This window comes from Podarcis muralis, chromosome 6, assembly GCF_964188315.1.
Source record: "Podarcis muralis chromosome 6, rPodMur119.hap1.1, whole genome shotgun sequence".
In the NCBI taxonomy this organism is placed as follows: domain Eukaryota; kingdom Metazoa; phylum Chordata; class Lepidosauria; order Squamata; family Lacertidae; genus Podarcis; species Podarcis muralis.
Genome location: NC_135660.1, coordinates 42,890,568 through 42,918,231, shown reverse-complemented (window position 1 = coordinate 42,918,231; position 27,664 = coordinate 42,890,568). Strand labels below are relative to the sequence as shown.

Genomic DNA, 27,664 nt, shown 5'->3' with positions numbered 1-27,664 from the left:
GGGGTGGGGAGATGAGCCAAGAACTTGACAGATGCTCCACTCCTTTCCTGCTGAAAAGAAATAGTGAGGGCATCCTGGATTCAGGTCACTTGCTTTCTGTAAGTGGGATAGGCCACTGTGTAATAGGGAGCTAAGCCATCTGGACAGGAAAACAACAGCGTCTTAAAACGGAAGGGCTCCTAAGCTAATGCTTCCTAAGTTCAGTTACTCCGAAACAATGGAGACTAACATGAGTGATGAGTTTAACAAGTTGTTTTCTTATGAGAGGCTAACTGTTCTGGATAATGAATGTATTTGTGTTCATCATGCTTTTCATTGCATTGAAACAGCAGAGTAACGCTGGCCAAAAATACCATCAGAAGCTCAATGCTCTGGGCCCCTTGCTCACTTTGCCCCACATTTGTCTGTGTATAGAAACACAATGTCACAATAAAACACACAATTATTCTGCTCTTCATGCAATTTTAAGCTCTACAGCAAATTGGGAAGGAATGGGGATATTTAAATGCCTTGTATGAAGCAGTTTGTTAGAATCCTAATAATGTCCAGTATTAATGGAAAAGAAATCAAAGGTTTGGGACAGTGCATTAAGTAGGCTTCTGAATGTCTCATTTCCTCTCACCTTCCAAACCATAGGTCATAACCTCTTTGAGGGTTTTTTGTTTTGTTTTTAAAGTGGTGTATAAACTTTAGCATCATGGGAGGGGTCTTGCCCTAAGCCTTGCAAGTGACTGCAGGACAGCAACATCATGGAAGGGATGTTTCTAGGACTAAGGTGAAACTTTGAAGCTCCCTTGTTATTTTTGCTATTGGAAGCTGCATGTTGTTTAAGTAATCTTGTTATATTTATGGTATTGAAATAGCTATTTTGCTATGTTATCATGAAATTGTTTTTACACTGTTTGTTTGAAATGTGTTCCTATTTTGTTTGTTGTAAGCCACTTTGAGCATGGTTTTTTGTGGAAAAGCCACATAACAAATAAAAGGTGAATAGGGTAAAAAAATGAAATACTGTAAATAGCCAGCCTCAATCACAAACTGGCCACCACTAGCTTCATCATATAATTTTAATTGCTCTGATTCTTTTATTTAAAAAATACGACATTATATTTGACCTCCAAATAGCATCTTAGATTATTACACCCGCCCAAGACAAAGTTCCCTATGCTTTCTCCCCATGCTAATAAGGCTATTTACAAAATAGCAATGTTTAGGCTCAGCAGCAATGAACACAGCTCAAAAGCAAATTTGCTGTACTAAAAGCCATCTCTTCAACATAATCAGCAGAATGCTCTGAAACACAGTATGAAGAATTATTCTTCTCCACCCACTTTCCTCATTCTGCAGCATTATACAGAGACGAGTCTTTACATTCAGTTTGCAATTTATTCTATTTCTCACATGGTCTTCAAATACAATTTTACACAGTCCATTGTTCTGCTACAGATACAGTAGGTCTAAAGACAGTCATGAAAGTGGCATTCCAACTGTACACAATGAAAACTGATAACCATGAAAGTTGTGTCACTGCATCACTTTACAACCCGAGTGAGAGACTGACCCAGACTTTCAAGACCATCACACAATTAACTTAACAGTGATAAATTCATAAGTTTATGTTAACAGTATAAAAACCCAGGTACCCCCCCTCCCCTGAAATGTGTAATGCCATAAATCCAGATGTTTTCTCTGAGATCTAATTAAAACTAAACCAAGTGGCTAGCTGCTTTGCATACACTCAAAGCCATAGAATCCTCATGAAAACCAGCTTGGAATTATGCAAGATCTATCATTATGGTTTGGTGCCTTGCACTCCAAATGAAATGTATTTGCTGCAGTTTAAATAACTTGCTATTAAAACTGTTCTCATAGTGAACATATAACAAAGGCTGAACACCAGCATCTCAGAAGAGGCTGCAAGGTACACCAACAGTAAAATTCCATTTGAAAAAGTGTATAAAACCTCTTCAAAGTTTACACAGAGGGTTTTAAAAAAAGGTTAAACTCAATCCTTTCAAAAGGGAATATTTTCAAAGGAAGCAAAAGCAGTTGACTGTAGCAGATGAGAAAAATGAGATGTAACGTTGACTGACTGCCTCACGGGAACAAGGCATTATATGGAACAGTAATAACTCCTTCCAAGTTATGGACTTACTAATATTCCTAAGCCATACAGATTCCACTTATCTGATTTCAGGGGACAACTTAAATGCAGTGATAATAAAATTAGATAACTACTTAAATCTGTAAAATGTGCTTATTTTTGTCCACAAAGAAGTCTGTCACAAATGTGCATGACTTGAAGACCCTGATTTAGTCAGAATGACTGACATGGAAAGGTGGAAGCTGTAAACTGCAGTATTCCACCCATCCAACCAGTCTGGATAGGCAATCTGGCTGTCTGTCAGGGGCATCAATGATTTCATGAGGTTGCCCTCTGACCAGCTTTCCCCCAGCAGGAGGCAGTGTCCACTCCACCTTTGAAGAGTTTGTCCTCTAAAGGAACGGCCCTTCTCCATCAGCGCTCATTTTCCCCCAAAGCGGCATTTCTAGTGAAGGGCACGAGGCACGGTAGAAAAGGCCTGTAGTGAAGTTGGCATCAGCCTCTCTTGTGGTTTGACATTATTCAAAGGTGCTGTCTCAGAATACCGCTTTGCTTCAGAAAGCAAAATTACTAAAACGATTAAACACAAAGTATTAGCATACAGCGAGTTTATATATATTTACACACTGAAATTTACACTTCTGCCACTGAGTGACTTTGCCACAGACAAATGCACAGTTTTTATCCCTATGAAGCACAAAGCTTAACCAATTCTTTAGAAGTGATGGTCATTCAATTTCCCTATCAGCAAGCCTGACAATCAACAAAACCTAGAGTTGTCAGTGTTTGTTTGTCCTTAAGCTGGCCAACACCCTGTTTCCCTCTGTAAATGGAGAGATCCCATGTTCATCTCTCTCATCCCACTTCAAGAACAGGACACAGAAAACTATTTCATGTCAGGATTTTCTGGAAAAGACAGCCATTCTGCCGAGTACAGAGGTGGATGCATGGAATTGCCACCAGTACCTCTTTGGGAACTCATGTGTCTGTCTATGTAATATGCAGTACTCCTTGGCACTTTGCTTAAGACCAGGAAATGAGGATGACCAGTATCCATTTTCCAATAATGTTTTGAGCAGCATCTCAGAAAGGGTAATGGATGAATTCTCACATAGCTCCTGTCAGGCCAGCTGACTGCTGCCTTTGCATGGAACAGCAACAAGATAAAACCTCAGGCTCTCCAACCATTACGTGATTACAGTATCAAAAGTTCACCGACAATCTCCTTACAAGCTCCTTCCAAGAATAATGACATCCTTTGGAAATCCCTCCATTTTAGCTATTTCAAAGCATCCCAGTTTGCTGTAAAATTCCAGGATTCTTTTATCATCTGGTCTCACTTCACAGAAAGCCCCACGGGAGCCTGAAAAAGACACGAGAGGAGATATTTGGGAAGAGAGTAGAAGCAGAGAGGTGCCTTTATAATGAAACTTCACAAACATTGTTTGATTGTGCAGTTGTGCAGTTGCATTGTGCAGTTGAATCAAAGTCAAGAGGTGTTCCCCCCCCAAGTGTTTTATAAAGGTAAAGATACCCCTGCCCGTACGGGCCAGTCTTGACAGACTCTGGGGTTGTGCGCCCATCTCACTCAAGAGGCCGGGGGCCAGCGCTGTCCGGAGACACTTCCGGGTCACGTGGCCAGCGTGACATCGCTGCTCTGGCGAGCCAGCGCAGCACACGGAACGCCGTTTACCTTCCCGCTTGTAAGCGGTCCCTATTTATCTACTTGCACCCGGGGGTGCTTTCGAACTGCTAGGTTGGCAGGCGCTGGGACCGAACGACGGGAGCGCACCCCGCCGCAGGGATTCGAACCGCCGACCTTTCGATCGGCAAGCCCTAGGCGCTGAGGCTTTTACCCACAGCGCCACCTGCGTCCCTCAAGTGTTTTATATTTTGATATTAATCTTATCTCTGGACACAGTTTATTATGGAAAAGCAGCATACTGTATAAAGAAACTATGTGGAACCAGTTGCATGCTTTTCTGGATCTCAGCTACTGGGTGTCCACCAGTCTTCTCAGGAAGCTTGCATACAACTGTTCAAACTGCATAGCTGTCTAGGACTTCTAAGGATGATGTGGGCTGCAGAAGTGGTTCTTCATTGGCTAAAAAAGGTGACATCTCATCAATGAGGTGACACATACAGATCCAACTGAAGAGTCGTAATTCTAAAGCCAAAGGCCCTTCTGAACAAGAAAACCAAGAGGGATGTGGGTGAATGGGCTTCATTTGGCAGGGGGTTCCACAGCAAGGGCATTACCACCAGCCCTTTCCTTATGTCTTAGCAAACATTAGATAGTGAGGACACCGGGCATACTAAGGAGGGCTCTCTCTCAGGCAGATCTTATGTTCAGGCCATTGGTGGAGATGTTCATATTAGGGGGCTGGACGATACTTGGTTTTCATTATGATATATCACCAACTAAACATCACGATATGCCGATATATCACAATATCCAAAATAAGATGGTACTACATAGATAAGAACATGGTAATGTCCTGGCAACCACTACTAAGTTATGGGTCTAAATTACCATACACTGATGAAATCATCACTTTCATCAGCAGGCAACCCAAAATGTATCCAAACAGGACTTTGGTTTTGGGCTTGGATACCAAATTGTGGTATTCAGATGTAGGACAATCCAAAACACAGTGATGAGTCATTGTGAATACAAATAATCCAGGAAAATATTGAACAACAAAGAATCTAAATTTGATGCATATAGTTATATGAAAATTAACTCAATTATAGCATGCTTCAACTAAACCATTGAAGATTTCTGGAGAATATATTAATGTTCTATTCCGTTTTAGAGGCAAATTTAAAATTTACAAAAGTAGTAGATTTAGTAAAAATATTAATTAAACTTGCATATGATTAACAATTTAATCTGTTTTCTACCCATTTAAGATAATTTATGTAATTTACTAGTGTCAAGTTGCATCTCCTTTCCCACTCAGAGGGCCAACTGCAATTCTATGCATAAGTAAGCCCCACTGAATTCAGTAGGGCTTACTTCTGAGTAGACATACATTTGCTTGCACAACCACCACTCAATCTCCCATTTCAGCATAAAGGCAGAAACAAATCTTTACCCCTTCATTTCCCCCTACTATGACACAGAAGGGCCCCCCAAAAGCCCCCATCCCACCAATCTCTCTCTCTTTTTATCCAAGGGAAGGAGGAAGGGCAAACAAACAACAAGATAGCATCCTTAAAATAATTAAAATAAATAAATAAATTCCTTTTTTATATGAAGGAAGCTATTTAGGGTGAACCAGCAATGTTACACACCAACTTGCACCCTAAAGGCATCAAAGGGGAGAGAGACGCTTAGTGCATGTACTCACACAGGTGGAAGGGGGGACGGGAGTAAAGAAAAAGAGTTAAATGACAGGGCAACGTTTTTGGTTCTTGCTCTGAAGAAAGCCATAGTTTCTTCTTTCATGGGGGCAAGGAAGGGGCAAAGGGGGCTCTCAACAAGAAGCCCCGAGCCAGCTCAGAGCAGCATCTCTGTAAACCACACCTACTGGCCTGTCACACTGGCTTCTAGCCTCCTGAGCCAGGGCTTGCTGCAAAATCGAAAGAAGTCTATTGTGAGGGCTGATAAGTTTCTGCTGCTGGCTGGCTGCTGCTTTTCCAGCTACTTTCATAATTGTCACTTCTTTTTGCAGAGGCAGCGGAGCTGAGCTGGGGCTCCTTGCACAATCCAAAGAAACATAGCCTGCTCTTGTGAGTCGCTCGCTGCTCCTGCAGGAGGCAGCGGAGGCACTAAGAAACATTGGCTGGCTACAGTTTTCTCAAAATCGCAATGTCTGCCAAATAACATTTCATGAACCGTTATTGTGATGTGGACTTCATAACCAATTTTGAAAGATCTATTGAAAAATTGCCCAGGTCTAGTTCAGATACGGACATAGGCAGTTAGTAATGAGCCTACAGTTGCCTTTCATATCCAAACAGCTACAAGAGTCAGGAATAAGAGCTTACCATTTGCCTTCAGAGAAGAGAGCAAGCATGCCATCATGCTTTTAGCCACACTTGGATCAGTCACCTTCTTATGGATATCAATCTTTATCAGTGATGGGAAGTTGGCAAGGAATGTTTCTGGCAGAACTTCTTGCTCCTCATGGAAGCTCAGCATAATTTTCTACAACAGGCACAAAAGAAATAGTCTTTCAACATCAAAAAAAATGTTCAGTGATCTATGCTGGAAACATTGTGTGCACTTGCCGAACAGGTTCTTTCTACAGACTTGGATTAGCCTATTCACTTGACAACCACATTAATCTCTAAACAAAAAGCTAAAGTAGCTAAATACAGTGGATTTGGTAAGTACCATTCTTTAAGTAATTAGAGATAAGTATACAGATTAAACTGGGTGGCTGGTGCTGGAAAAACAGAAGAACTTCCCTTTTGAAAGCTATATTCTCTTTTACTGTTCTAAGCTTCTGATAAAAAACATCGTTTTTAAACAATGCAGACCTTAATTGCTAGTAACAAATCTTAAGTTTATTTCAAGGTACAATAAAGATAGCCATTATTTGGCATACACTCAGCAGAACAAAAATAATGCAATGAGTTTATTCAAATCCAAATAAATTAAATTTAGAGAAACTAAATTCAGTAGCAGCAGAAATTGTGTATCTAAAACATATCAGGCTAGTTAGCTATTCTATCCTAAATGCAAATATCACAGTGGTTAAAAGAGGGGAAAGGATTGAGTGTCATGACAGATTGGCAGTTAGATGATTTATGCTTGGGTTCCGGACAGTGAAAAGAAGTGAGGCTTTTCATCAAGCCTCTCCCAGGCACTCCCAGAGCTTTTATAATATTGTGATCAGGAAGGGAGTCTCTGAAATCTAATGAACACGCTACATTGCCTATTCTATGATTTATGTCGAACCATAACTACACTGTAAAATAGAATCTACGATTACATATTGCAGTGTACTAAATATAAAGCTATCAGTTAGAATTATTCTGTTTAAGTAGTAAGAATGAAATATAACTCAATGTTAGAGATAATTGTAAGTGTGGATTTATAAAGGCACAGAGAGAAACTAATTCTAGAGACGACTTGGCCATCACACTATCACAGTGTCATGTGTCTGAGGCCTCTATATTGGAATAAATTGGATAAATTGCCCCTACTCTTCCTAGGGGTATAAAGACAACAGGGGATGAAAGCCTAAAAACAGCAATTTGACAACTCAAGCATACGCTAGCATAACTAACCTCTGCCTCTGATAGGTCCTTATCACTGCTTGGCTTGCTGTATTTCTCCTGCATGAAAGGAAACCAGGCAATTTTGCATTTCTTAATGAAAGGAGTTACATCAGCGGTGCCCAGTGCATAGCCACAGATGCCATCTTCATCCTCCAGGACAAAGCAGTAATCTGGGCTGAGGGACAGCAAACCACCTACTAGCCTGAAAAGAAAGGAATCATCATTTGAGCCCAAAGATAACAGTTAAAGAGCACAGGACAATAAATCAACCACGGTTGCAAGTTGTACAAGTCTAAGAACTATGACTTAGTACTTTTAAATGCCAGTTAGTCAGGCATCATGTAGAACATAAGGTAAAGGTACCCCTGCCCGTACGGGCCAGTCTTGACAGACTCTAGGGTTGTGCGCCCATCTCACTCAAAAGGCCGGGGGGTAGCGCTGTCCGGAGACACCTCCGGGTCACGTGGCCAACGTGACATCGCTGCTCTGGTGAGCCAGAGCCGCACACGGAAATGCCGTTTACCTTCCCGCTAGTAAGCGGTCCCTATTTATCTACTTGCACCCGGGGTGCTTTCGAACTGCTAGGTTGGCAGGCGCTGGGACCGAGCAACGGGAGCGCACCCCGCCGCAGGGATTCGAACCGCCGACCTTTCAATCGGCAAGCCTTAGGCGCTGAGGCTTTTACCCACAGCGCCACCCGCGTCCCCATGTAGAACATACAAGTGGCTAAGTACCTATCCAAGGGGGTTTCAAAATTAAGTGTATTATGGAAAGGTAATCAGAATTGGGAATTGTTATAATGAATTAGTAGGGATTATAAAAAGTGCAGAAGTGGGTTTTACCAACAGCCAAGACGGCTGCTCCAGGCAGCAGAAGAGAACTATGTGAGTAAATGCCTAAAGCCTGGACAGTGGTTTCAGCTGTAAATTTACAAAGTAAAGCCAACACCCCTACTCCTCCCCAAATGGTTTAATGCTTTTTAAAAAATAATTAAAAAACAACAACAGTATTGCAGTATTGGGGATCATGAGAATTGGCAAGCCTCAAATGGGAGTGAAAAGGGAGGCTTACATGACAATCCACAGTCAGTACATTCAATGGCCAATCCATACAAACATAGAATCACAGTATTTGCAGCTGCACTACCTTCATTGAACAATAAAATGTCTGAAGCTTACAGGAGCACCTTATAGGATGGGTTTCCCCCCCACACATACACAGTTTGATCAATGAAACAGCAAGAATGTAGGCACTTCAGATGCTGCTGGACTCTAATTCCAATTATCCCTGACCACTGGCCATGCTGCATGCTGCTGATGGTGGCTGGGCTCCAAGATCTGGAGCGCCAAAGATTAGTCACCCACAAGGAGTACTATTACGAAATGAATACAGTACAGTGGTACCTCGCGTTAAGAACTTAATTCGTTCCGGAGGTCCATTCTTAACTTGAAACTGTTCTTAACCTGAGGTACCACTTCAGCTAATGGGGCCTCCCGCTGTTGCCATGCCGCTGCTGCGCGATTTCTGTTCTCATTCTGAAGCAAAGTTCTTAACCTGAGGTACTATTTCTGGGTTAGCGGAGTCTGTAACCTGAAGCGTCTGTAACCTGAGGTACCACTGTATGTAATTCAACAAATTCCAGTTTATTTCAAGAGTATACCTACTTGTCTCCAATTAAGTCCGGCTGGCTATGGAAAGGCTGATCAGTTTCATCATCATACATTTCTCTGCAGATCTTGTACACGGATGCCTAAAGACATATACAAATATTCATTGTGTGAGTTTTCCCTCCCATAGCACATACACCTGAACTGTTGCTTAGGAAGCCTTGCTGTTCTACTAACTGACAGGCATCCTCACTACTTCATTGTATTCCATGCCTCCACAACAGCTCATATTGGGCAGGTAGTGGATGGCAGATTGGATGGCCTAGGGAAATGCAGGCTTAAATCCACATGGAATTCATTGTGCCGTGAAACTAAAATAACTCCTTGTAAGTCACATTGGAGGAAGTACACAGTACAAATGTGTCAGATAAATAACCTAACAGGAAAGGCCAGAGCTCAGGGCTTGCAACACCTGCTTTACATGCACAAGGTCTCAGGTTCATCGCCATGTAGGGCTGGGAATCTCCTGGAAAGCTGCCGCTTGTCAGGGTAGATAATAATGAGCTAGATGAACCAATAGTTTGACTCAATGCAAGGCAGTTTACTATGTTTCCTGAGCTATCCTCCAATGCTTCTGAGATTTTGTATTATTTCCAAATAGTTCAGGCTAACATGCATTTGGATTATGTCGCTCCTTATTCATTGTACTTGGTGATCAGTAGTTTACATTAAACTCATTCAGTGTTATCAAGGCAGTCAACTGGGCTGGGATCCCAAGGCTTATGTTCCCTTTGATAAATGGGATCACATAAAAAGCACCTAGGAAAAAGATTTTTTTAATAATACTGCTAGGGCTGCCAGAGACTTCCATGAACCCAGAGTAAGCCACTCAACCTTGTTACATTTCCCCCATTTGAACCACACCTCTCCTAGGCATTCAGAAGACTCACAGAATAACAAAATATAGAGAAACAATTGCTTTTATCAACTTGCTCCTCCAAACAGCATTACTGTGTACAAGAATGACCAAAGAAATGGGTTACCTCATCTTTAGGGAAATAGGGTCTGATGGTGTAAACTTTAGAAGTTGGAGTAAGAGGAGGTGGCTGAAAAAAGAGGTCATTTGCTCCTTCAATAGGCAGCAAACGCTGTGAAAACAAAAAATTAGTGTAAATGTTTGAGAAGCAAGATGCAATACATTCCTGGGCGTGCATTGCAGACTCCCAAGTTAACTTTTGCTACTGCAGGCACCCCAGAGGGAAGTAGGGTTTTGTAGGCTTTACAAATGTAAGGACCATTTTTCCATTTTATCTGAACAGAAGTTTTTTAAAGATACACAACTGTTACAACACTTAATAGAGTTTACATTAAACTCATTTCTGCTTTAGTATAATTTCACCAAATCTCATCTATGCTCTCAGCTTAACATAGCCATGTCAGGAGGAAAGGTTTGGTCTGAAGAGGGTTAACTGGCCAGAGGAGACACTAACCCCAAAACAACATGCTGACTCAATTGGCTGTGCGCAGAGAGCACCTGTGAGGGGGAAGAAAGTAAGCCCCTGAAAAATCCATGAGCAAATTCAGGCACAGAAGAAACATTTCTTTTGGACTGGTTTGCCAACTGGATTATGAGGAATGCAAACTACAAGTTTTGCTTAGAGAGGATCTTGGAATACACAGTATTGTATTTTCTTTGCTCATGGAGTTCTCGTCGGCAGACAAGCAGGCGCGCATTGTGCAATTGCGGGCGCAGATAAAAACGCTGTGCGACCTGCAAAGAAACAATGTGAAATGTACAACTAAAAGCCGCAGCGCTTCGCAGGCGCGTGGGAATGGCAGCATCTCCTTGTGATATTACTGTAGAAATGGGAGGAAAATTATTTAAAAACAAAGCTGTCAGGCTATTTGGGTTTGGACCAGAAAGCCTTCGGCAGACCAAGCCTTCCAGTCCTCCGACGCGCAATAAAAGATTTCTCAAACAAAGACAATGTCATTCAGTTGTGAATTCATATTGATACCTGGAACTCTCCTGCTAGACCACCTCTAAAGGCCCAGGGTTCTTGGTCTCCACTTAAGAACTGTGCTGAAGATTGACTACGACACCCTGTGGAGATCAGATCCAAGCGGAGAACGTTACGAGAAGGGGGATTGTCCTGAGATGCTAAAATGTCCAACAAGCTAATACACACTTTGTGGGAAAAGCTCTCTAACTGAGCTACAATCCAAGAACTTGAGGGGCTGCGATAATGCTGCCGTGTGTAAAGATTCCTGATTAGATGCTTTGTGCTCTTTGTTAATAAAATGAAGTGAGCCTTAGACAGCAGAAAATTCAATACTGTAAAAAGCCAGTATGCCCCGTTCTGTACAGGTATAATACTTATTCCACGAGTTGAGCTTGCCTTGTCCTTCTCTTTCATCACTAAGAACATGGAACAGCTCTCACATTTTCATTGATTAAGGTATAGAAAATAAGCCATTATCACAGCCCCATGGAAATACTTGGACCTGTCTGAAGTCACATTTTCATATTGTTTGAATCTTGCCAGAAAACCAGGTTTGGCGTGGGATGGAATAGCCCAAACAGCTATGTGGAACAGATACTTCTTTTTCAAGAGATTAGAAACCAATACTGTCCACTTCCGTAGCTCTGCTTACACAACAGTAACCACAGCACACATATTGTTCCCAATCTAGGCAACAACAGCCTCGGTTACAGTATTTTATTTTACCCACCCTCAACCATGTGAGAAATGCCATTAATTCCTGACAGGCAGCTGTGGCAAGGGCTTTAAAGCCCTCTGCACAATTTAGTAAGAAGGATATATATTTTTAAATAATGGCTAAGCTTTGATAACAGCTTTGATAGCCAAGTTATACAACCAATTAGCATAACTAACATCTTTGAGAGGGGATAGGCAGGTGAATTGTTGATACGGGGATTAAAGTAACCTGCCTAGTCTTCTGATAAGATAAGCTGCGCAAGTCTGTTTCCTCTTGTGGACAGCGATCTACTTCCTGTTCAAGTAACAATCTCAGATCAGTACAGTCGAATGTGTCATACTAGCTAGGTAGTCTCAAAGTGAACCAAGCTGGATATCAATGCTTAGCCAATTATGAAAGACAGCCTTTAAAATAGCAAGTCTGAGATGACTCAAAACATGTCAATTAGAGTTTCTTCTGTTTCCATATCAGAGTGCTTCATTAAAGAGGCTTTATATTATACCCTTTCGCTAGTAACTTGGAGTACTTCTCCTTTGAGACTACACCATAACTAGCATTCCAACTATTATACACTTTACAGAGCTGCATGAATGAAGAGCTGTATGAATGAAAATCAAGAGTTAATGCCTGAGTCGCTGCGCAAATGTGACTTCAGGCCGTGCCTACTGCCCTAATCTGAGCTGCCTCATGGACAGAACCTTCCCATCTTAAATTTATTAATCACGACACGCTGAAAGCATCTGGCGTGGTCCATCCAATAGCAGTAGATACTTGTGCTGAAGATTCTCCCATCTGCACACATTGGGGAAGAAGACAGTAGAAGGCATTAGTAATCCATAGTAGTATTATCTACACTAGTTTCATAAACTGAATGCTAGCTGGATTGAAATAAAGGGTATAGAGATCAGCCTTCAGCGGACCACCAAGTGTATCAACATTCAATGGCTAAACCATTCCAGTTTAGTGATTCTTCTGTATTCACATCAAATGAGAAGCAAGTTTTATGACTATATAAGTAATTATATAAACTAAAAAATGGTCTCAATAAACAGCAAGACCAAGATCTCAACTACAAGAATTCACTTGGTCTGCGGAGAGACAGTTTCTTTTGGTGTAGATGCATCCAGTGGAATATACAAACGTACTGTATTACCAGATAGTGTCAGAAATGGGTAGCATGCACTAAGTACTTCTGCTGGGAGAAGCCATCCTTATGAAAGAAAATGGCAGCTATGATCAGCAGCCTGCTCCAAAAACTGGGAAATGTTTCAAAAGCAAATCAACCTCACAGCTGAAATCTATGATCAATCAAGTTCATGTTTATCATTGCAGCAGCTTAATGCTCCTTCCAGGAGAAATGCACAATTTAGTTTCCCATCTGTTTCTTTGACAAAATGGGTAATTTGGTAACCAAATATACCACTTAGAAGTATGGTGTGCCTCCCTTCCTGCCTTTAAAATAGGGGCTGACAATCTTGTTGTAGGGGTTGGCCGATTCTACCTTCCTGTTCCTCTTCCCTAAACAATCTATAATGCCTGAACCAATACTGAGGGGAGAAGAAAGAGACAAAGAAATAACTCATAATGAGAGTTGGTCTCATGAAGGTACTAACTCTATTCTAAGGCTCAAGTTTTGAATTGTTTCCTAGTGGGAAATGCTCCGGCTTAAAAAACCTCTCTGCACTAAGTCCTTTTTTTTTTTTTGCTAGAACCATATGGTCTTCTGCTGAGTAACAGCAAAATGCAATATTGGATATCTTGGCAACTAGCTCAATACGACCTATGAATACTTATGAATGTATACAAGTGATTACAGCTTCAAGTGATCCAAGAACTGTAGGCTGATCCAGTATGGTGCAAGAGGTTTATTATGAGATTTGTGACAACTACAGAAATTGTGACAGGAAACCATCAGCGTTGCTGCCTGCTGTGTGCATCAAGCAAGTCCACAGCATATTCCTTACAGTTGGATTGAAACCTGAAAGTGAAATGAGGTCACTAGAGGAACCCAGGCCATGCTGGTGCTATTCCAAAAAAAACCCGTGTAATTTAAAAAGGGCTGCAGGCAAAAAAGGCTCTTTGATTTCTCTTTAGAGAACAGTCTGGTATGAAAGCAGACTTCAGAGCTCTGGAATTTCTTCCCTTGCCCAAAATCAGACATCTTGCGAATGTTAAAGCAAATCACTTTTGCACCAGAATAGCCTTATGCTAAAGCTCGCATGCGCAGAGAAAGGGCTGGGAGGCTCGGCTCCCTCTTGGCCAGGCCCATTGAAAGGTCACATCTGCAATTGTTCTGTTGAAGACAGCAATAACGTTATTGAGACAGAGCAAGCAGCAGATAGCTGAGGCATGGTCACATTTCATAGTGTCATTTCCAATTTTGCAACAAGGCCGGGAAATACTGCATTATAGTCCAGTGTGCATTCAGTCTGAGTCAAAACTTATGTTTCAGAGATCAACTTTTATGTTCCTTAGCCCAAGAAAAAAAATTCAAGACCAAGAGAGATATTCAGTGTATGTCCACTGTCACTTGTATTGCCAGTCTATAGTGAAACATGAATGGTGACCAATAATAGAAAAAGCAAGAGGGATTTAGGGTCAAAGCGACCATAATATAAAAACGTTCAATTGACATCATTTTTTCCATGGGCTAATTAAAGACAAGCATTTATGCTAGTTGCCGCTCTAACTGGTTCCTAAAGAACATACCTAGCCACTGCACAAAAGATTTCACCATAGCCATGATGCTCTTGATGTCCCAGACGTATGAGTACATGTCATAGAGGATTGTCCGGTTGGCACAGTTGGAAAGACGAGTGAACATGCCCATCACCAAGCTACACATCTCTTCAAACTTGGCGGCTCGAGCACGCCATTCTTCAATCTAAGTAAAGATAAAAAGGAACAAATTTCATACAAACTGTATTTTCATGTTGCGGATGAAACTAGATGGGTATTATGACAATACCTATTGACTTTTACATCTCTAGCTAGGATGACACACAAGTAGTGCACACATTCAAAGCATGAAGATACATTCTACAGCACAAGACACTCCACCACCAACCAGCCTACATGCATGATATTCTTAATTATCTACAGGCTAGGTTCAGCTCAGGGACTTCCAATGCAGTTGCTCATTATTTCTTTTGCTATTGTGCTTTTTTCAAATAGGAAATATGCACACCTACACCAAATGAAAACAATGCAGTCACTCACCTTTTCAGAGTCCTTTCCTTTACAATTCACACTAACAACACTGCTGTTTGCTCTGAGCCACTGGAACTCTCGTAACATTTGGGCCCCTTTGACTCCATGTTCATATGGAAGATAGAACAAGTCTGCAAGCAACTGTAGATCTTCTAGAGTTACTGGTTCTACTGCATATAACGGCTTCTCATGGGGACCAGGCACAAACTGCTCCTTGTTAGTTTGCTCATCTGTCTGCATAGGTGCAATATCACCACAATCATCCTGCATTGACATCTCTGGAGATTTTGATTCAGCTATGCTCTCTTTATCCGTATCCATTGGTTTTAACTCTTCTGACATTTTTGCTTCAGCAATGTCAGTCAATATTTGATTGATATTCTTGTCAGAATCCTCTTGCTTTTCCACTACCATGTCCATTGGCTCCTCATCCAGTTGCTTCTTTTCTTCCTCTTTGACCAGAACCTGTGATTCGTTGCTTAGTGCAGTTCCCTGGCTCATTATGGGTTCTTGGTAAACGGTAGTAATCACAGTGGTAGAATTTAAAGCGGACGGTGTAACCAGAGGCACATCTACAACACTTGTTTTAGCGCCACTATGGGCCACTTGTCTGCCTGCGGACAGAGCAGACAAAATTCAGTCATATCTACTCAGCTGTTTCATACAACCAAATTTCACATATATAAATAATTTGTGAACACACACGCTCTCAGTCTTTGAATGACATACACATACATGCAAATGTGTATTTTGCTGCAATTAGACATATATTGAAAAGGCACAACACTTGTGCATTTTCCTGAAATACATTTGCATGTACCAAAAATATGATGTGTAATTCAGAACAATCCCTTCAGATGAATAAATTATATTGGGTGCAATGCAATTCCACATATTTTCAATACAGTATTTTTGATAGTGTCCTCTCCCAACGAAGACAAATTGAGAACACCCCCACACCCGACATAGAATCTCTTACAAAGTACATTGCTTCAGGGAAATATACTTGTCACTCAGAAAGAGTCAGTTCCTTTAAAAAAAATTAAACAAAAACTGTTCCTGATGCATAATGAAACCGTAACAGCAGCAATCTTTTGAAGTATTTTATTCAGCAGATTTTTTTTACTGAACTCTAGAAAAACATTTTTGGTTTGAGTAACATTCTTCATTCACTCCAATATTGTAGGCAAGACAAAACCAAAATTGCTTACTCACTGCTGTACTGATGAGGTACTGCAAATTCCTGTAGCCACTCTGTTAATGACAACTTCAAGGCCAATTGTGGGCTATAGAGAACATCTGTTTCAATATCTTCATCACTGCCTTCATTCTCCAGTTTAATCTGAATTGAAACAGTACTGTCTTCAGTGTCAGCTGCAGAGATTATTAAGAAACAGAATATTAATTCAAGAGCAAGGTTCAAGGCAGCCATGTATTTGCATTTAAAGACAAAAGTACTAATTTATTAAGATGACATTTCCTGAAACTCCTTTCATCAAAGTGAAAATTTAAGATTATTAAATTATTAAGGTTATTACATTATTTCTAAAAGCATTGTTCCTAAGATAGTGACTGAGCACTTCTGATCAACTTACTCATCACAACATCTTTCCTCACTCCATTCATGTTGGATTTATACCAGGTTGCAAGGGTGTGAATAGCAACAAAGTTGGCTTCAAATTCACAATTTGGATTGGTCAGGACTCCCTTTAAGCGTGGGATGAGTTCCGTTGATCGACCTTTATATGGACCAAGAAACAGCCTTTTCTGATCATAGTCGTTGGCATGAATGTTGTCCCAGATGACCGGAGCTCTGCGAATTATCTTTGAAACCTCTTCAATGGACTCCACTGGAATGTCTTTAGATACCACTTTGGGACCTAAAATGTAGTTTCACAACTGACTCAGAATGAGTTTATTGATTAGCCATAGGCCAGGATGATAAAATTTAAGCAGCATACTAAAACATTTAATAAGAATGCTGAACTAAGTTGGCAATATCAACCTCAACAAAGCAAAATACTCACCTGTCCATAACACATCAATTCCAGGTAACAGCTTTTCCCCTACAGTTCGTAAATAAGGAGACTGAGCAACATTTGGATAGCAGAAAGTGCCACAGTATTCTGGAACAGAGAAAAATACAAGTTAAAACCCACTATCACATTTTGCTCTCTTGTGTGTGGCACTGCTAGATGATTATGGCAGTTCCCAATATCCTGCCTTGTCATTTCTGACAGATTTGCTTTCATGCAAAAAATATTATTGCTAACTCTTGCAATGGTTGAGGTAGTGTTTAAATGTAAAGACAATAAATAAATAAATGTCACAACAACACAACTTTAGGGACTCCCACAGGAATCCATAAACATTCTCAACAATGCAAGTGCCTTCCTAAATTCCAAAAGGCTCATTCCTGTTGTCCTCCAAGGCTTAAGGTATTAGGGACACTCTGACAGTTAAGAGGTTACTGGGACGCAATGATCTGATTGCTAGTACTTCTTTTAAAGGTGCTAGAGCTGATCCTGGCTACTGCTTATCAACTGGGATATGTTGCCGGTATCTCTTCTTGTTTCTTTTGGTCACCTGTGTTTTGGGACTAACTGACTGGTAACTGGGCAGAGGCTTGACAGTTCTGAAACTGCCATCTTCTCCAGGCCTTTGTTCAGGTGTTTCCACAGTAGCTGGCCGTAAGCCCATTTTACTTCCATTCCCTCCCTGTCAAGTAGGGATTCTACCTCTTCCTTCCTTTTGGAATTGAGTAGGTTTGTCTCAGCTATGCATGCTCAAAAAGCTGAATCCAGAATTGCAGAAATTTATTCTTAAGAAGGCATGCCTGCCAAAACAAGTCTGGAACGCTGTTATTTTGCTACACGTGCAGGATTACATTTAAGCTCTGAAGTAAGTCTGAGAATCTCCAGTAAGGTTATCTTAATACCATACCTATGTACAACCTGGCAAGACTGAAAGCAGGGTATATCTACGCAATGAGCCTTTGGTTAGCTCAACATCATTGTTGGGGAATAGCCAAAAGTGTTACAAGTACTTTGGCAAATAAAGTAATTCATGCACCAGACCCTGGGCAACAGAGAATATGTATGAACTTATGCCAAGGACACTTCACATAATGTAAGTACATAAAGGAAGGAAATGGCAAGGAAGGAAAGCCCCTCACAGAATTTTCTACGCTCTAGTTCCAAAACTAGAAATTTTAGGAGCTAGCCATTCCCCATGCGAATGTTATTCATTAGATTTCTCTCCCCCCCACCGTTTGTATTTTCTTTTTAATTATTTATTCTTCTCTTGATACTCAGTGTATGTAATCCTTCATTGCACATAGTTCTAATCCGTTGATGAGGAAAGTCAGATTGGAAGTCACTTAGGAGTACAGTGAATACGTTGTGATTTCAGATAACATGTTGGATATCACGTTGGATACAATCAACAATAGCAAAACACAAATTACAACCAGCAATTGTTTGTTTCATGACAGCGCAAGTTAACCGTTCAACAGTTTTCCTCTACTTCCTCTTTCCAAGGTTTTATTATTATTATTAAATTTATACACTGCCCTTCACCCAAAGATTTCAGAGTGATCACAACAGAAAAAAATACTAAGACAAGAACCTGTTCATTGGCTCTGTATGCTGTGACTTTATAGGAGTGGGCCTTCCTGTATCTGATGAAGTGAGACCTGCTCTACAGAAGCTTATGCCACAATGTAAGTAATTTTTTTTAAACTGCTTTTTACTACAACAGACTAAGATGGCAAACCTGCTAGAATCCCACCCCCACCAAACTCCCGAAGAAAAAATATTCAGACAGTGTGAAAAAATATGCCACATACCTGCAACTAGAAGTCATAAATACGCACCCAGTTTACCATAGACTGCTTTTAAATTTGTAACAAGTTCAAGTAAAGTGTGGCTAAGACAGAAAGGAGGGTTGTACCCAACTGTTTGAAGATGTTCAGGGTGCCTTTAAGGAATGGTGTCTAATCGGCAATTCTCTTCACCAACCCCTCCATCAGGAAAGGTTTGCCTTGAGAGGAAGGGGACAAGAACAGAAGGCTTTTTGACCTCATTCTTGTTAAAATGCAGTATCTGCAGTCACTTTACCTGTGGGACAGAACAGGAATGTTTCTGGCTCTCCTAGATACTGGAAGATTTCATTAGTGATTGAGATCTGGGCATGTGCAAAGGAACTGAACACTTCTTTGTCGGCTGCACACATATTGTGATCGATATCATCAAATAACAGTGCAAAAGACCTGCAGCCAAACTGAGAAACCTAGCAGGATAAAGAAGAAAAAATATTAACACTTGTTAATATTGTACAAGATAAAAGCTAGGGAATGTAACCCCACCTAGAGTGCAACACAGGTAGGGGCATATTTCCTTTATCCAGTGTTTTTGCAATTTCTCATTTATGTTTAAAATTATAATATATATAAATATAAGATACCTGGTCCAGCTTGCGTTTCAATGTAGAAACTTCTTTTGGGTTTGAGAAGGTAATATCGAGTCCAGGAGAGATAGCATAGATAAATTCTATCCCATATTCTTGAGCAGCCGCGATGAGAGTCATGAGCTGCTCTAGAAATCAAAACCAACTATTTTAGCAACAAGCAACTATGAAGTTAAGGCATTTCATTAATCAGAATACATTTCAATATGTGCAGGCAAAAAATATTTTTAAGGGGCAAGGAAATATGAATAATTTACATTTTTTTGTCAAAACATACTCAGTCCTCCATCTGATTCATTCATACACACACACACACACACACACACACACGGTAAAATGTGGGGAAACTGGGATCTGTTTTCAAGTAAGCATGTACAGGATCAAGTTGCACATGTCAATTTGGAACAAAGGATTCCTTTTGTCTTTGACATTAAAATATTCACTACAATTATTTATATTCCACCTTTCAGGATACAAATATTTTCAAAGTGGCATATAATGAAATATATTTTTAATATTGTTGTTGTATCATTAATGTAACTTTCTCATCAAAAGCCTCTTCACAGGCTACTTAGGGGGCAGGAGCAATTCTGGCTGGAGCAGGCTCTGGTGTCTTTGCTAGCCAACCTCTCTCTTCTGGAATCTGTCCCACAGGACTCTAGGTGGTAGATGACACTGTAGAAAGGGAGTGGGGAAGTGGCAGTCCAGCTGGAACAGAAATGGATTTGCAACGTGTGGTTCACAAAAATGCTGGTGCAAATGTAATGCTGCACCACAGCTTGCTCTGAAAATGAAAGAATTGGAGGAACTGATGATGAGCTAGTTGGGAAAAATGCTGAGCATATGAACCAGGGTTAGGAGAGAAAAGACTGTGCTATATGTGTACCAGGCTGATATAATAGGAAACTAAGTCAGTTAGGAGCACAGGCATTGTTCTCTCCTCCATTAATGAAGCATTGTGGGTTCTCATGGTTGAATACGTCTTCTTTCTCCCTAGCATTAAGGCAAAGAGATCATCCCATGGCATCATTCAAGGTGATATAATGCAGCAACCTTGTTAAAGCTGAGCAAGTCTGGCTATGGCCAGTGTCTGGATGGAAGGACCACCTGAGAATCCTATGTACGCTGTCTTGAGTTCCATGACTGGAGTGTTGGGTTGGGGAGGATATTAAAAAATTATGTGTGTGTACTTTAACAGAACACTGATTTTCTCTCATCCAGCTAGGCAGGAAAGCCTCTAAGAGTTATTTAATGCATCTTTTAATTAAAGCAACAAAAAGCTTACCCCTCTCAACTTCACTTTTAATTTACCATCCAAATGTGGAAACAACTGTAATTCAATGAATATATATATTTAAAAATGCAATAAACTTAATTACCAGCTTCCTCCACAGAATACATTTCTCGCCAAAACATCCTGTGCTTGTAATCATCTTTTGGTGCATATAGGTATGCATTCAGTCCCCATTTCTGAAGTCTACAAAGCAAAATTAAAATGTTGTTTGAAATACATTGGAAACTGGAGGACACTATTCATTTTCTTAACTTAAAAACACTGCTCAGAGCTTTTGAAATATTAAGTGGTATATAAATGCTTTTTGCTGGATTCTGCTTATTTATTTTATTAATATTGTTGATATTGTTTACATGTTGTATTGATTTGTTAATCATATATGACTTTTGCTTTAATTGTGATGTTTAGCTTATTAGTTGTTGCTTTGTTAACAGTGTTTTATATATAGCAATTGTTTTGCTGATGATTTGTTAATTACTTTATATGATTTATACTGCATCTGTATTGTTTTATCATACTGTTATTAACTGAAGCCACTCTGGGATTCATTTGAATGAAAAGCGGCATAGAAATTGAATTTCAGAGGTTTGATTTGATTTATTATGAGTTAGCTTAGAACAGTCACTGAAAGCAAAAACCACTCAATTTTCTATGACCTTTTGGCTCCTCCTCTCCTCCCATACTTTAGTTTTCAGAACCTATGCCTTAATTCTGCACTAAACAAATTCTTTATTTTTACGACTAATTGTTATTATTTATTTATTTACATACTTACTGTATTTCGTATACCACCCTATACCCAAAAAACTCAGGGCAGTTCACAAAAATATCAAATACATAAAATCAAAACAAAAACAATGACCCAATAACCCCCCCCCCAAAAAAATTATGTATTAGAATGCTACAGTACACAATGCCACATACCTTCTAAAAAGCTCTTTTCTCTGTTCCATAACCCAAGGCCTTCCATAAAATCCTGTGGGAAATATTGATGGTAGACAGTTTCAAATATTGTGCTGCTTCTTAACAAAATATCAAGTGCAACATCTGAGCCACAATAAACTAATAATTATTAGTTTAATAATTCATTATACAAATTTGTTAAGCAACTTTAATTAGGGCACAGTAAGAACTAAAGAGGTAAACTTGTACAAGTTAGCTGTCAAAAGCTGTATCTAGTGGGTTTGAAATAAATAGGCCTCAGTTGTTCCTTTAAGTAGTGCCTGAAGCGCTACATATAAACAAGTACGGCAGTGTAAAATGCTGCGAGATCAAACCTGTATGCATGATACATGTTGGAACTTATGTCCTGTTTAGCACTACTGGAATGCATTTCTTGGAGCAAAGTATGACCTTCTGAAAATCTGTTCTAATGTACACTCAGTTCATTTCCCTGATGTGAACGAGGCCTGCCATCATAGTGACTATGACACAAGCCGCCTTTCCAAATCTGTTACCAATGGAATCCATGCACCTGGGTAACTCACAGAAAAATGCACACAGGTCCTGAACATTACATCTCAGCAAGTGCCCATCCGCAAACAGCCAATTCAAAATCATGTTATTCCAGTAACATGGGGAGAGGGACAAGGGAAGAGGCAGGGTCCTGGCAACCACAAGTTTTTACAAGGCTACTAGCCCAGTCAAAAATAATAGCCTCCTGAGCTCACATTTTTTTAAACCCAACTTAAGCCCTGAAGCAAAGCATTAAATCAGAAGTGGAGCTAGAGTGTTTTAAAACATGATTGTAAGGAGGGTAAGAATGAACCCTTCCCCAACAGTGCCTGCAAAAATACTCAGACAACTGCCAGCGTGGGAAGCTGTTATGCTCTTCTCCGGTTGCCAAAACCATCAATATGGCAGTTTTCATTACAAGCTTCTCACTCCAGGAACAAAGGGTTTGGGGGAGTTATGTCTGTGCCTGGCTGTACTTTCACAAAAGTGCAAACATGACTGGCATGAGACAATATATACACCTTGTAATATAAGTTGCTATTTAGAAGAGGCATTTTGCATATACACAAATCATGACTGATTTAATAAACCTATTTAATTCCTGACAACATCTGGTAGCCATCTGACTTCTCAATTCTCCCACAAAAACTCCACACAAAGTAGGCACACATACAGATAGTGTGTATATCAAGGGATAGCCAATGTGATACCCTTCAGATGTCTTGAAGTCCAACACCCATTAGTCCCAGCCAGCATAGCCAATATTCAAGGATGATGGGAATTTCAGTCTAAAATTTCTGGAGGGCAACACATTAGCTACCCCTTTTCTATATTAAGCAAGCTGGAAATAAACCTCCTTTTCCATACTGAGATCTCATCAAAACCACAAACCTACAACATGCCACAGAAAAAAATCATGTAACACCACAGCTAACAACACCTACTGGGTGGGTGGAAAAAAACCACCAACATTTAGATTTAGGCTGATATTCACAGCTTAAATCTATGCTAGATCAAAATTCATGCATGCTCCTCTACCACAAACTGTGAATAGTCACTCTCGCAGCAGGTCCACCTCTCCAGATTCAGAGGTAACATGATACCTTACAGGTTACATAAGAGCTTGCTAGATCAGACCATTTAGTCCATCCTACTGTTCTCACAGCGACAAACCAGATGCCTATAGGAAACCCAGAAGCAGGACCCAAGAGCAAGAGCACTTATCCCTCTTGCGGAGCAAGAGCACTTATCCCTCTTGCGGAGCAAGAGCACTTATCCCTCTTGCGGTTTCCAGCAAACAGTATGAAGCATATGCCTCCAATAATGGAGGCAAAACATAGCCATCATGGATCACAGCCAGATAGCCTTGTCCTTCATTAATTTGTCTAATTCTCTTTTAAAGCCATTAAAGTTGGTGGCCATTATTGCCTCCTATGGGAGCAAATTCCATAGTTCAACTATGCACTGTGTGTACTGTATTTTTCCATCTATAAGACACCCCCATGTATAAGACTATTTTGGGGACCCAGATTTAATAAAATGGGGGAAGATGTATCTGTGTATAAGACGACCCCTAATTTTTGACATTATTTTAAAGGAAAAAAACGTAGTCTTATACATGGGAAAATACTGTACTTTCTTTTGACTGTCTTAAATCTCCCGATGTTCAGCTTCATTGGATGTTCACTAGTACTAGAAGTATGAGGGAGAAAAACTTGTCTATCCACTTTCTCCAAATCACAGATAGTTTATACAATTTTATGCTATCTTTTATTCACCTTTTCTCTGAACTAGAAGTCCCAAATGTTGTATGCTTTCCTCAAAGTGGAGTTTCCCAACCCCTTTGATTATTTTGGATGACCTTTTATGAAACTTTCTCAACTCTGCAATATCCTTTCTGAGGTGAAGTGACCTGAACGGTATTCAGTATCCCTAAAGCTGTTGCACACTGATTTGTATAACAGCATTATGATATCAGCCGTTGTATTTAAAATCCCTTCCAAATGATCCCTAGCATGGAATTTGCATTTTTCACAGTTGCTGCACAATGGGCTGAGATCTTCACTGAGCTATCCACTATGACCCCAAGGTCTTGTTGCTGGTCACTCCCTGCCAGTCAAGACCCCATGAGCATTATGTGGGACATATCTCCCATGACAGCCTGCCAACGACCATACTGTCTAGGGCTGGTGAGAATCTAACAACTTGGGGGGGGGGGGGCAGGCTACAGGTTCCCACCCCTAGTCTAGGCAGCAGCATAACACTGGTACTTGAAGAACCAACCAGTAAGAATAAACACCTCAGTGTTTTTCTTTCTTTCTGTGGCAATGAAAAAACACAGGAAGAAAACAAACCTACTACCACTATCCATTCCAGAACACTAGCGGAACTGTAACCCTATCAGCAACCTGGTTACTCCAAACACGGAAAAACCTTGGGGCACAAGAAAGCGGCTAGTTTTCAACTGTGTCCGTGACATAGCTGTCAACTTTTCCCTTTTCTTGCGAGGAATCCTATTCTTAATAAGGGAATTTCCCTTTTAAAAAAGGGAAACCTTGACAGCTATGGTCCGTGAACTGTTTTTGTTTTGTTGCACGTTTCGTAACGTTTTTACAGTGTGTGCACTCACGTGAACGGAAGAACCAACATGTGGCTCGGAAGTTTGCAGTATTTAAATTCAGCGAACTGGAAGGCAGATGCACTGAAAAGGGCAGCTTCGTCTTTACCGCAGACGAGAGCAAACGGTTTTAACCCTCCGCCGCCAGGTTTCATTCCCAGGGCGGAGCCAGAGGAAAATGGAGCGGGGAGGAGGAGACGGCGCTGGAGGGAGAGGCGGGGATGCTTTGTTCCGGCTACGGCCTCTCCTCCTCGCTCTCGACCGCGAATTCGCCCGGCCCCGCAGCCCCTCGCTCTCCCCTTACCTTCGACGACGCCGCAGAGGAACCGCCGAAGGCCCCCGTTGCCCACAGCTCCGGAGCCGCTGTCGGGATCCGCTTCGGGGCCCGCCGGGTCGGGTCTCGCCGGGGACGCCTCGGTGGGCGAGGCGACGGCAGCCCCAGGGCTGGGGCCAGGTGTGCCTTGAGGCTCCCCCCGCGCCTCGTCGACCATCCCCGCCAGGCCTGCTCCGGGACTCCCGTCCGCCGCCATCGCCCTTCCCTGCGCTCTAACCGGGGCGGGCTGCGCTTGCGCGGGGAAAACCAGCCCCAACCGGTCCGAGCCGGAACCAACCGCCCTGCTCGCTCGACTGCCAACCGGGGCCGCTGCTGCTGATCACGTGCGGCTCCACCTCCTTCCCACCGCGCGCCAGGCGAAGGGAGCAGGGGCGAGCAGTCCAACAAAGCAGCTGCTTGAGCGAACGAAAAGGACGTGGGGGAAGGGTGGCTGAGAAAACTACCTAACCGCGCAGGCGCGAGGGACAGGCAGGGCATTTACTGCGCATGTCTCGCGGGGGTCGGCGGGGGAGGGACGTGTCAATGCGCACGCGCGAAAACGAAATCGCGGCCCACTGCGCAGGCGAGCAACGGCAGCTCTGAGCAGCGGCCTTGGAGCGCATGCGTAGGTACTGAACGGACCCCGTAGGAGGCTACTGCGCACGCGGGAGGGGAAATAAACAAAGTAGCGGGGTTAAGGCGCAAGCGCAGAGCGTAGCCACGGGGGGTTTGTTTGATTAAACGCTGCGCAAGGGGCGGAGTCTTGCGTAGGCGCACGAAAGCGGTCGGCTTCTCAACCGCCGACTTTCCGCCTCGTTGCACATCTGTGGAGGAGGAGGAGCTTGTGGTCCGCTGCCTTGAGGTTTGACCTACTTTTCTAGGCTGGGGCCTCCGTAGACCTGAGGGGTAGCTAACTGGGCGCGCCTCAGAGCACGCTTCTCACCTCTGGGGAGAGGCCGGCTGCAGGAATAGCGAACCAAGGCGGTGCAGGGTTTGAACTGTCACCTGGCTTCAAATTCCCACGCAGGCACGAAGCTCGGTGACATTCCTAGTCACTCTCGCAGCCTAGCCTACCTCACAGGGTTGTTCTGGCGGCTCCCCCCCCCCCCCCCCAGTGTGTGTGAGGCTTTGAGTTGTCCAAACTCCTTGGCTAAAAAGCTGGATAAAAATGAAGTAAATAACGAACAGGGAAAGGGCTGCAAGCTCATTGGCAGAGTACACGGTTTGTAGGCATATCGTTCCATTTCTGACACCGACAGGCTGAGCTGGGAAAGGTGTCTGTCTGAAACCCTGTAGAACCCTAACCCCTCTTAAAAGGAAGTGGACCAGTGGACTCCTGGGTTGCTCCTGGAAAAGTCCTGCCCGTTTCCAGTGGGTGAACAATAATCTCCAATGTCGGTAGATGTGCTTGACTGACGTATTCCCTTGGTTGCTCTGTTTCGCTTTTGAAAAAATGCCACCTCTCTGGCAGAGCAGGGTGCACCCGATGCAGGCGAAGCCAGTACAGAGTCTGGTGAGTGAGAGGACAAGATGGGTGAGGGGAGGAGCCAGGACAGAATCTGGCATGTTTTGGACCGAGCTGGTCTTTTGCTAGCTTTTCAGGGTTGCTTACTTGGCAAGAGTACAGCTTTATATTTGGACTAGTAACAGTGGTCTGTTGACAAACCTTACTGAGGAAAGATTGCTGCTTTCCTGTACAGTTGTCATTGCTTTATTTGCATATGTAACACTTTTACGTTGCCCAACACTAAGTGCTAATAGTGAAAGGATAATACAAAATCTAGTTTCTTTTTTGAGGAGCAGACACATAAAAATTATCTTAGCGGGGAAAAGTTTAGGTCCCACATTTTTGCTGTGCCTGCTCTGGTGCCGTTCAGTGATAATACAGAAATTGTACAGGCAAAGCATTGTTTCTAGGAAAGCTTTACCTACTAAATTTCCATGTAGCAGGCTTCTTTTAATTTTTAGTCATTAAAAAAAATTGAATTGACTACAAATACTTAGGATGGTCTAGAATTTCATAGGGGTTTTCATAGAATTTAAAATCTATTTTGCTGTTGCTTTATTTTATGTCTTCTTGGCTTTAACATTTTCATATTGTTAAATAATAAATACTTGCATCCTGTTTGCTTTTTTCTATGTATCATTGTAGGCTTCAGATAGGGTTGATCATAATCTGATGTGTAGAAACAAGCAACTTCATCAAAAGATCAAAAGTTTCTGTGATGGTGAGGCTTTTTGTCTCAGAAATAAAAGAAAAACCTGTGTTACAATTGAGATGAGATCTGATTGATGCTGTTAGCTTTGACTAGCCACATTCTTTTCTCCACTTGCACTAGAGTTGTTGGTACTTTGGGCAGCTTCTCTGTGTTAGTACCAGACACACCACATCATCAATGATTTCTGTTCCTCAAAAGTATGAGCCTCTTTAATTTTGAGCTGCTTTATTCTCTTCTTGGAAAATGACTCCTCACACCATAGGGCAAGGATGGGGAACCTGTGGCTTTCCAGATATTGTTGGACTATAGCTCTCATCCCTGACCACTAGCCATGATGACTGGAGCTGATGGAAGTTGGAGTTCAGCAATATGTGCAGAGGCACAGCTTCCCCATCCACGGTATAGAGAGTTATGTGACTACCCAT

General features: G+C 41.7%; 1 protein-coding gene and 1 long non-coding RNA gene across 3 annotated transcripts in view; one reads left to right on the top strand and one right to left on the bottom strand.

The window, feature by feature from the left end:
* Positions 1-21,373, top strand: part of LOC114597569 (uncharacterized) — a 30,284-nt gene extending 8,911 nt beyond the window's left edge. Inside the window, exons 2-3 of the long non-coding RNA XR_003706858.2 lie at positions 18,536-18,595; positions 20,339-21,373. This is a non-coding gene — a long non-coding RNA (uncharacterized LOC114597569). The remainder of the gene's footprint in view (positions 1-18,535; positions 18,596-20,338) is intronic.
* Positions 1,373-25,445, bottom strand: OGA (O-GlcNAcase). 2 transcript variants are annotated; one of them, XM_028730513.2, is made up of 16 exons: positions 25,012-25,445; positions 21,560-21,611; positions 20,721-20,818; positions 19,339-19,469; positions 18,993-19,164; positions 16,902-17,000; positions 16,470-16,754; positions 16,090-16,248; positions 14,884-15,488; positions 14,374-14,548; positions 10,962-11,047; positions 9,987-10,091; positions 9,001-9,086; positions 7,346-7,538; positions 6,098-6,257; positions 1,373-3,467 (listed from the first exon to the last, which is right to left on the bottom strand). In XM_028730513.2, exons 1-16 carry the CDS (start codon positions 25,235-25,237, stop codon positions 3,331-3,333), a joined length of 2,769 nt encoding a protein of 922 aa, XP_028586346.2. In that variant the 5' UTR covers positions 25,238-25,445; the 3' UTR covers positions 1,373-3,330. The 2 variants fall into 2 exon arrangements, with proteins under 2 accessions (XP_028586346.2, XP_028586347.2); XM_028730514.2 differs by lacking the exon at positions 16,470-16,754.
* Between the last annotated feature and the right edge of the window lie 2,219 nt (positions 25,446-27,664).